This window comes from Apaloderma vittatum, unplaced genomic scaffold, assembly GCF_000703405.1.
Source record: "Apaloderma vittatum isolate BGI_N311 unplaced genomic scaffold, ASM70340v1 scaffold5817, whole genome shotgun sequence".
Taxonomy (NCBI): Eukaryota; Metazoa; Chordata; class Aves; order Trogoniformes; family Trogonidae; genus Apaloderma; species Apaloderma vittatum.
This window is the reverse complement of record NW_009725596.1, coordinates 35676-46962: the sequence shown is the minus strand read 5'-3', so window position 1 is coordinate 46962 and position 11287 is coordinate 35676. Positions and strand designations below refer to the sequence as shown.

Here is an 11287-nt window from a genome sequence, read left to right as displayed (position 1 = left end):
CAGCAGGAAAGATGAAGACTCATCATGGCTGGCCTGCGTGCTTAACAATTTTTGAGGAGCTAGAAGCAGCAACTCTGCCATCCTATCAGCCACGGTTTGTTTTTTTTCTATCATGTTTTTTTGCAAAGACATGGATGTATCAAAACACGAAGAGGTAGGCAAGGGGCATCTGGCAAAGTGACAACATGGTTTTAGTTAAAATGAAATATTTTGGTTAAAATAAAATGTTGTTGGTTAGTCTGGATTCTGACTATGCCTCCATCTGAAATTCTCAATGGGCATCTTTTCAGCTGTTTCTTGAACATTATACAAACAGAAATGACGGCTATGGAAAGAACTTGTGGTTTGGTTTTCAGCAGATATTTTGACACTGGCACTACTTCCAGAGCAGAAAAGTTTCTCTTAAAAAACTTTGAGGCCTGAGTCCTGCTCCAGGTGAAGCAGATGGCTGCTGTAGTCTGATTGCCCAAGTTGAATCCTCAGCAGACCACAGGGATTCACCAATTTTCATGTTATATGCACAGCCAAGATTCACAGTGGTCACGCTTAGAAGACTGGCAGTGTTTTTTCCAAAACTCTGAAGACAGTATTTACTTGCTATGTAAACTAGGATTACTTTATGATTTAAGCTGTAGTAATTTTCCTCATGTAAGTGTTTGACCTAGGAATTGCAAAAATTGTTATTGACAGTTCTTAAATTTAGCGCTTTACTTTTGAGCTGACAGCAGAACTGATCCTGGTTATGCCTGAAGAGAAACTCAGGGGAAAGAAACAGCTGAACTTGTCGCAGAACGTGTGTCCAGGGGGCAACAGCTGATGTGCACCCTTGTCAGCTTTCTAAATCTTCTACTGATAAAAACAAAATGAGTCCTTGAGCAGGCCAAGATGAGTTAAGGAGTGTGTTGAACCCAGATATTGATCCAACAGCAGTGAAAATGACTAATGCAGAAGAAGATCTAGACTTCAAATTGGTGCAGAAACACTGTACCTATTTTTCCTTTTTTAATGGAGATGACTAAATGTGGTGTTAATTCCTTATTTTTCTCCCTCCCCCTTTCTTCTGTCTTTGTTTGCCAAGCACAGTAGCTCAGTGGCATAATGATCAAAGCAAGTTTGGAATAAAAGCTTACCTACCTTTCTTGTGTTTATAAAAACAAAACAAACATTTCAGTAAGATATACTGACAGGCTCCAAATCTCAAAACACTGTCCAACTTCCTAAATTGCTTCGTCACACCATCTATACAAACTCGTCTGCTTTTGCGCACAAGCTACAAATCGCTTTGGTACAAACGTACAAATCTGCTCTTAGACTAGAGAGCAGATCCGTACACAAAACACCTGCAGGGGCTTGATAAGCTACAAGATACACAGACAGACAACATGAAAAATCATCACCACATGCCACAAATTCTGCGTACGCACTGGTGGGGGTTATGCAGAGACTCTATCCTATCTAGTGCAGCCAACTCTGTGGGGCTGACATACCAATGTGGACTGCTACACATAATGTGTAAATTCCTGGCTCCCCTCTTCTATTAAGAAACAGGGAAAAAGCAAAGATGTCAAATAATGCTGCTCTCCAAGTAGGCACCAAGCTCCAGTGGCACACGCGTGTGCACCTTCGTGCCTACAGATGCACTTGCAGACACATATTTGAGGTAAAATCCGCCTGAAACTCTGGCTACATATAAATCATCTTTGTGTTTCTCCCCTCTAGTAACACCAAAGTCACTCACCTTACAGTTGGGCAGAACTGGACTTCACAAGCCAATTGCTCAACTACACTTAGTCTGCCACAGTACCACAGAAAGACACCGTCACTGGGTGCTTCTCATGTGTTCTCACCTGCGTTCAGTGACAAGAGGTTATCCATAAACATCACATTTTCAAGCTATGGCCAGCTCAGCTCCATCTGGGTCTGCAGATCTGCTCCCTCCTGGCATGGCCCTAGCAGCTCCTTGTTAGAACAGCTCCGCCCTAAAATACCAGCATCTGGTTTGCAAACCAATCTGGCCTTTTTATTCCTTAGACCTGGGGGCACATAACAGGCTTCAATGTTATTGAAGCTTATTTAAATGATGAGTAACTCCTGTGGCACTGTCAGGGGCCAGCCTCACCACCCTCCAGCAGCACGTTTCTGAAGCGCTCCTTAAAACCTCCAACAAAAACTTCAAGGTTAGGTTTCTGCTTTTCTAGAGCTTGCTGTGTAAAATGCACGTACCTGGTAACTTCACAGTTATTTGTTCCCTCCACAGCAGCATTCGGAAGTCGTGGGGAAGAGGAAACCACAAACACTCCTTCTAGGGGAAATGAAATAATTATACATTTGCATAACAAAGGCAATATTAGAAAAACAGAAAAATCTGTTCAGCATGTGAAGGCTAATCCCACGCTTGTGCTTATTAGTTGCCCGGCTTTCAGGCATTCCAGAAATGACTTACAAAAGCAATCCCCAAGGCTGCGGCTCCTACACGGAGCTCTGAGTGCTGTCATCTGGTGAACACCCCCTCCTGACAGCTTGCCCCTGGCTTGATCGCACAAGCCCTCTTTGCACCAGATGTCCGTCTGCCTCAGATGGGCTCCTTTGTGCCACCGAGTCTTCAGGTCAGCGGCACTAGCTTGGCTCCTGGCCAAGCCAGCCCCACAGCGTCACCTCCATTGTCACCAGACACCTGATTTCAGGTGTGTCATGCCATCTGCCCCCACAAAGCCATCGCTCCAGAGAAATCTTCTCACGGGATTTGCCCTCCTGACCCGGTTAGCAAGCTCCTCCGTGGCCAGCTCTGACCGACTCTCTTAGCCTAAACAGTATCACCTGCCTATGTCCCTCATGAAAGCACGTTCCCACAGAACACGTTGTGGAGCTTACACCCAGCACAGCGGATCTGCACAGCACGTCGGCCAGTGCTGCTGGGATCTGCGCTACACAAACCACAGCACACCGAACCAGCTCTCAGCTTCTCCTGGGGAACAAAATGGAGCTTGCTCTCTTTCAATCTCCTTGCTCCGGGTCTCAGAGACATGCACAGATAAACACCTTTCACCAGGCAGGGTGGTCACAGTGAGAAACTTGTACCACACCACTTCTGTGATCCATCACACTTGCTTTTTACCTCTCACCAGGCTGGGTGTTCGCTCAGGGGGCAAACGCCAGCCTCCACGATTGGAGCTGCTTTCCCAGTCTAAATCCTTCTCTGCAGCCTGGAGATAAGGTGTATCTTCCATCATGGAGAACATCTGCTGTGGGATCTCCAATAGCTCCGCCCCGAGTTGCACTGAAATAAAACACGCCTCAAGCGAACAATAGTCAAGAACCAAGAGAGATGTTTTCTCTTCTTGTGAAGAGCGTGTACTGCACAGAGGGCTAATCTACATGGCTTCAGAACATCCAGCACCTGTGGTTTTGTTTTCTGTGCAGTGGGAACAGCGGCTTGGCCTCCACTGCTTGTCCTTGCCTGCCCAAAAGTTTTACTCATTTTTAATCTGATTTCTTTTTTCTATGGGGGAACTGGAGTCAAGGCAGGATTTTCCCCTTCAGCCTCCTTTGCTGATGGCCTCCACTGCTTGTCCTTGCCTGCCAAAAAGTTTTACTCATTTTTAATCTGATTTCTTTTTTCTATGTGGGGAGCTGGAGTTAAGGCAGGATTTTCCCCTTCAGCCTCCTTTGCTGATGGCCAAAAGGAGACCTGGTTGTATGCTGCATGGAGATCTTTTTGTTCTTTACACGAGTTAGGGATCACCTGTGAAGATGGAACCACTACCTCTACCTTACTTCTTCCAGCTTTGAGGAAGCAGAGAGATTGGCAAGGCTGCTGTTGAAATTAGGAATTAAAGTTCACCAGATGCTGCTGTGTTTTCTGAGTGGATGCCTTGCTGCAGATCTAACAAATTTTAAAAGTGGGGCTTAATTATGGCCACTGCTTCAGTTCCTTGGGCAGCTGGCCTTCCACAAAACTACTTCTGGTCAGAGAAAGAAAAGCTGCGTATGCCTCTCTGTAACATCACGCTCATTTCATGTAATATAAAATGTTTCTAAATACTTCAAAGCATCCTGTTGTGACTCTCAAAGAAGGAAGAACTTTAGACTTCGGTATAAATGACTTCTTTCCCAAGCATTGTATTTCGTCCTAAATAATAACTCTTCCTCTGGTTCTGCTTATGGCTCAGCATGAAGCTGCTCACCGCCTATCTCACGCTACACTTTGCAGCTTCGCTCTATTATCCAAAATAAAAACAACAGTTCCGAACATGGTTGCAACACCGAAGATCCAGCATTCACATAAAAAGAACAAAAGGATGATTTTGGCGAGGAGGTAAAGAAACATAAAAAATCACAAAACATACACCAGCTATTAAAATCTATAGGCTCATGTAAGCAGTTTAGACATACTTGAAAAAAACATACAAATCCCCGAACTGGTATAAAATCTGGAGTTCTGGGGATCCTGTGCAAGGATACACTGTCCAATCAATGCCTAAAATCAGTGATCTTGCAGCAGAGTGAAAAATCTGTATCTGCAATAAATTTTATGATGATTGATAATATCACAGTCTCCTCTCAGAATAGAAAAGATAAATTTCCATTTACCTTATGTTTAAAGCAAGCAGTAATTTAAGGCTTGGCAGTTTACATTTGTTTCGGCTAAAAAGTCACAGAGCATAAGAAAGCTACATGAAAGTTTCCTGTATGTTATCAGTGCTTGGAGGAAAGCTACTATCTTTAATCAAGGTATGTTTTGTATGCCTGCTATGCTGTGTGTCTACCCAGGGCTGAAGAGAGACAAGATGCTGGAAAAACGACTGCTGACATCTTAGGAAAATGGACTGTAACACCACTTAGTTGCTTTTAGCCATTATCCTGTTTGTCCAAGAAGATGAACCCTTTCTTAAAAATGCAAGCCAGATGACAGAAGTGTCTGGGGACAGATTCTCACTTGTGACAGAGGCTCAAGCTTCTTCCAGTTAGGAATGGCAAGGGACTAAAACATGTGTTTTGAGAGGTTTCACACTTAGAGTATGTATTGAGACTTTTTTTTCCCTGTTTCTTTTTAGGAAATTGAATTTTGAACGCGAGAAGAGAGAGGACACCAGGAGATTAGCTCACAGGCAACGACGGGTGGGAAAGAATCTAATAAGCATCCTAAGCAGCCAGTAATTCTGCAAATTACTCAGCGAGTACCAATCTTCAGCTGCAGATACTACAGTTTACTCTTTGTTATAAACAAGGTTTATCGCCCCAGGTAGAAATGGCACTGACTGACAAGGATAAGGCTTCCTATGCCTTTGCAGCCTTTCACTTAGCTGTCTGTAAAGACACACCATGTACTGGCACGCTCACTGACCTGAAAACACGCAAAGCCCACTTGGATCCAGATTTCCTTCCATTTTCCTGCAGATGTAGGCATGGGATTCTCCTAGACTGCCTGCTGTTATGTGGATTCAAGAGCGTTGATTAACAGATGAAAACAAAGGAAACTGAATTAGTGGAGATTTACTTCTAAAGTTAAAAATGTCCTTCTATTAAGTTCTACTTAATGTTACTTACTTAGTTACTATCATTCAAAGATTATGTTCTCCAAACGCCACTTCTTTTTAACATTATTTTAAATCTGATTAGACTGAGAAAGAAAAAAAAACATTTGTTGAAAGGAATGACAAATACACTCATCCCCTTTCTATCAACTGTCCCTTTTACCAACCTTCACCATAATGATTTCTCTCACAGAATGTCAGGGGTTGGAAGGGACCTCAAAAGATCACCTAGTCCAGCCTCCCTGCCAGAGCGGGATCACCTACAGTAGATCGCACAGGAACGCCTTTGAAAGTCTCCAGAGAAGGAGACTCCACACCCTCCCTGGGCAGCCTGGGCCAGTGCTCTGTTACCCTCACAGGGAAAAAGTTTTTCCTGATGTTTTTGTGGAACCTCCTATGTTCCAGCTTGTAACCATTGCCCCTTGTTCTGTCATGGGACACCACTGAGAAGAGCCTGGCTCCGTCCTCCTGACACTCCCCCTTGATGTATTTATAAACATGAATGAGGTCACCCCTCAGCCTCCTCTTCTCCAAGCTAAAGAGCCCCAGCTCCTTCAGCCTTTCCTCACCAGGGAGATGTTCCATCCCTCCATCATCTCTGTGGCTGCGCTGGACTATCTCCAGCAGTTCCCTGTCCCTCTTGAGCTGAGGGGCCCAGAACTGGACACAAGATTCAAGATGTGGCCTCACCAGGGCAGAGTAGAGGGGCAGGAGGACCTCTCTCCCTCTACATTTTCAAAAATGGCTCTGGCACTGTCACCTTTTTTCTGAAAAAAAAAAAAAAAAACAGTCTAAAAGCTATGCTTTTTCATAAAGACAGTTTGGCTGTAATGCTGCAAAAATATTCCTAAGTCAGTATCCAGCCCTTCCCTTGAGCTGCCGCAGACGCAAGGGCAGTCATGCAAAGCGGAGTCAGTGACAGCGGCCCAGTTCTCAGCTGAGGCCAAAGGAACGATGACCATCTCTGTGGTTTGGTCCTGGTAAATGAGGGAAAGGCCCACAAACACCAAGGTGAGGACAAGCCAGCCCTAGCAGAGCGAGGCCTTCCCTCTAGAGACATATCTTGCCAATGCACACACCCCTGTGAAATCCAAGCCTTACCACAGTTGTCCTCGTTAGTATCCCTGGGGAGAAGTACCATTTCTTTTGGCCTGTGTCTTCTCTGAGCAGGCCCCCGGCGGGCCGTTGCCACCCGCACTGAAGCCGAGGGCTGTGGCAGATGCCAGCATTCAGCCTGGCCCAGCCCAACACCTCACGCTGCCTTGCCTCCTCCATAGCTCGGCTGCATCCAGGGACGAGTACATGAACCTGCTGCGAAAAGTAGAGTACAAAGTGCTCTACGTAAAAGCAAGATGTGACAGTAAAAGATTTTATGGTATTACGGAAACAGCAGAGCTCCACACAGTTCAAAGTTTTATGGGAAAGAAAATCACGCTTCTAAGTCTCCCCTAAACTACTGCAGCTTTGAAGTAACAACTTCTAGTCTGTAATTTTTGGAACACTGCCTTCCCCTTGCAGTAATGGGATTTTTATTGCATCGACTAAGGCCCAGGTTTTTAGCTTCTTCCAAAAGGACTGTCCTGTCCCTTACGATCCAGGGAATTTTGTCCACCCAGTTTCAGCCTTTGTTTCCTCTACGTTCAGCTCCACGCCCTTACCTTCCTATCGACCTTCTGCCAAGTTGGTACTAGAACAGCAGCCGAACAGGAACAGAAGAAAAGTCACCCTCACGGTACCACTAACACCATCAAAATGCTTCAAATAAAATTTACCTGTCTATTTGGTGACACTTCTCCCTGTTACCCTGTGATGGCTTGGTCTGATTATGTGGTGTTGACCCCCCAGTAGAGGTCGAGGCCTACTTGAAAAAAGAGAGTCCTGCAGAAAGAATTTAAAGTATTCTCGGACTGAGGAACTATGGGATAGTAGTTTGGTTTCTTAACTGCAGGAAAGAATAACGCACCTCTGCCCCAGCCACCCTGCTGCCTCACGAGCAGTGCAGGAAGTCGGATCCTTTCCCTTTAGGTACTTTTGCAATTCACACACTTCAGGGGCTTCCCCGGAGCACAAACAAGACACCCAGATACACAGATCCTACAGTCGGTGTGACGTCTTCCTTCTACTTCCCTCAAGATGTGACGCAGAAACCAACTGTAAAGCAGTAAAAAACACACCCCTTCTTACACCCTAAACACAAGGTGCAGATTACCCAATTGTTTCTTTCAGATAACTTTAAGACAGATGAAGAAATCACTGGGAGGAGAGCCACACAGATGGACCTTAGGTTCCTTTTCTAACAACGTGGTCATAGAGATAGAGATCTGTTCCCACCGGTGTCCGAGTAGCATTATCTCCTGGGTAGGCCTGAAACACAGCATATGAATGATACCCAGTCAGGAAAGACATGATTTTTTATATATTTTAATTTTTTTTCTTGTTCCTTTGCAACTTTAAAGTTCAAGAAACGCAACTAGCTCCAAGGGTGAGGATTTCTCAGTGAAGATTAACATCCCAAGACTGGGAAGTTCCTCTTCCCTGCAATGCTATTAGCAGATTTGAAGAGAGCAATAGAATCCTTTTGGATAAATTCAACCAGGAACAAGCACACTATCGACTGGCCAAAGAGAAAGTCGCTTGCAGTGACCAGGCAGCTGGTATTAAGCCTGTTCACGTTGAACCCCATGAGAGAGAAGATGTGCCATGGCAAGCAGTCCTCAAAGGCTCATTCTCAAACAGTGAGTGCTACAGAATAGCCAAAGCCAGGTGAATTTCGCGGTGACCCAAAAGCCCATGTCCCAAAACCTGTGTGGGGAAACAAATGCTTCTTAGTGCACACAGACACTAAGGAGCTGGTTATGTGTTACACATGTTCTACAGCTGCAGGAAGTTGGACTGGTGGCCCTCTTTCAGTGCAGCCAAAAACATTTTTAGGTATGCATTCTTGAACCTCTAACAAACCAATGCACTTATTTTGAAATGCCTATAATTTGATACTGTGTACTGTTCCTATTCATACGCGACCATGTTTCATGGGAAACTCATCAAAGGAACCATTATCCTATACCAGTTCTGTAAGAAACTCAGACAAATTAATGCCCTGTTTAGCCCATGTTGGTTTTGACGAGTAACCGAAGCCTGGGTGTGTTTGTCACAGCCAATCTGTAGTCCAAGGACTTGGGTTGTAAAAATCAAGTAAGTGTGCCTGGCATGAGAGAAACGCAGCCTGCTTCTTACAGGGGGAAGCTATCTACAATGGTATTCACTATTCATCTCAAAACGTGGAAGATAAAATGCCCAGAAAAATTGAATTGGCTTTCAATTACAGCTTAAAATATGATGTCCGGGTACGACTCAACCATTTGCTTTGTTTGGATTCACCTGCTATGTAACTAAATGGGAGAAACCAATCAACTTCAGCAATAGCAGGATCAGAGCTGTTTTCAGATGACCGCAAAGCACAGGTTTGTGCTCTCAATTGTATATGAGAGGCAAAGCAGCCACAATGCTCACCTGGTTTACAGTACTACTGAGGCACAAGTATTGTCTTTTATTCAATCGTAAATCCTTCCGAGACATTTACTGCCTGCCCCCAAAAGAAGACACATCTAGTGTTGCACATATTTTTTATGAGGGGCAGGGTTTAAAACCCACATTTGACAGTGACAATCTCAATCTGCTACAAGAACTTCATGTGGTCACTTGCTGTAGGATTTCTAAAATCCTCTGTATTAAGGAGGAAGAATAAAGACCGGCCATGGCGTGGAAAGGCAGTCTGTGCTTTCAGTACACCACTGCCCAAGTGCGGCGGCGGGAGATGGCCCACACTTCAGATGCAGAAACCAATTTCGTCTGGAGTTGCTGGTGTTCAGCATGCCCTGCCAGGGTTTGGTATACTACAGTCCCTGCAAGTTGCAGCTTTTGCTTAAAACAAGCCAAAATGTTTATTTTTTCCCAATATTTATTAATTTTTATCCAATGTTGACTTTTTTTATCCAACATTCACTCATTTTTATCCACCACGCTTTATGACAGGTGTGATTTTTAAGAGATAAACACAGGACCACTAGCCACAGGGTGGGTTACCAACATTTCAGTCATCTTTCCTTTTAGCTGGAAGTACGTGTAATGCTCCGAGAGAAATGTATTCTCTTTCCACACCAAACACACCTGCTTACACTCTCCTATGTGTCAGTCGTCACATCTTCCAGTCACTCCCACTTTCCTCCTCAGCCTGTTCCCTCTTCCCTTTCCTTAGAACTTTTGGACAACTCGATTAATAGGACTCAGCCCCAGCTTCCAGTCTGTACTGGCAGTACAGGTATAAAAGGAACTCTGCTTCAGAAACCTCTCAGTTTTATCAGTCAGTTCAACTACAGCAGGCCCAGACATGTTCAGTCAGAAACAAGGAAGGCTAAGTTTATCCCGACAGGAAGCAGGGCAGCTGCATTAACAAGGGGAACAGCATGTCTGAGTAAGCCTGAAATATTAGGTATGTGTCAATAAATACACTATTTGCAATCAGACTCAAGAATTTAGCAGTCAAATTCTATTACACTATCGTGACAGGAACAGCTCTAGAGTCCACCACAAAGTTCTTCCTGGACCACCACAGATCTACAAACCAAATGTGGGAATGACAGCTTCCCCTTGGGATCTTACCGGAACTCTCTTGCCACCTTACTGTTTTGCTTTCTCTTCTTTTTAAAAGAATTGTGAGAGTAAAGAGTTTTGGGAAGACACCTCGTGGGCCAGATACAGCCGGACTGGCTGAATTCTAGCTCCCAAAGGAAAAGCTCAGAGCTCCAGAGAGCTGAGGGTGCCAGCCTGGGATTAACTCTGGAGTAAACTGATCCATCAGGCTGACTGTGTTTGCTATTTTCCAAGAAGTCTGGCGCTAAACAGAAGGCACAAAGAATCAGCCTGTTACATCAAAAACAAAATGGACACAGGAGTCTTTCTCCCCAGATCAGAGGCGCTGGAATTGCCTAGGCGTTCTCACACTTCCGTTTTGTGACTTGTCAAGCTTTGTATTGCCAGACTTCAGGCCTTTTGGGCTTTGTACTTGCCACAGAGGCAACTAATGCACCCTCACTTGAACATTCATTTTTTGCACTTCTTTAGAAACCTTTTAAGCTCTGCTGTGCCTATAAATTGCACGATGCAATGGCACTGCTATGCACACCTCACATATATGCACAAGCTTATACACGAATTCAATACTACAGATTCTTTAACTGTCTGTTACCTCATTTCATCCATATGGTTTTTCCCTGTTCCCAATGATGCAACTTGGTTAAGGACTCCAACTGCACAAATATAGATTGTCTCTGAAGGAAAACCACGGCCAGATAAGGAAGAAATTGCTTTGTATTATCTTGGAGGGGAAGGGAGTAGGGGAGAGGACATAGCTCCTCTGCCAACATTTCCCCACATCTGTCAACATTTGAAGGTGGAAATAGGTGATTAACTGTCAGATAACAACTTCCTGCCTTTTGGCGACACTCCTGTCCTACTTCCCCACTGAAGCCAGACCTAAGCTCAGCCAGTCTTTCTGCTGGAACATCCATGTCTGGGGCAAACACTTTTGTTAAGCGCTCTCTCAGTTCCACGACCAATTCCTTTCCATTATGTGCTTAGACATGAGACATAAACCCCAAGTCCAGCAGGAGGAAAAAAAAAAAGCAAACCTTCCGAACCCTGTACTCAGAGCTAAGGGAATGGGGCAGTGCTCCGTGCAACTCCTTGGCTGCCTT

The 11287-nt window shown here is 44.7% G+C and overlaps 1 protein-coding gene across 1 annotated transcript in view; it reads right to left on the bottom strand.

Annotated features, from left to right (window-relative positions):
- The window catches only part of BMP3 (bone morphogenetic protein 3), a 40496-nt gene that overhangs the window by 14865 nt on the left and 14344 nt on the right, over window positions 1–11287 (bottom strand). Inside the window, exons 2-3 of the mRNA XM_009872953.1 lie at window positions 3116–3277; window positions 2224–2302 (exon numbers count right to left, since the gene is read on the bottom strand). Of these exons, the coding sequence (XP_009871255.1) occupies window positions 2224–2302; window positions 3116–3277 (241 nt within the window). The remainder of the gene's footprint in view (window positions 1–2223; window positions 2303–3115; window positions 3278–11287) is intronic.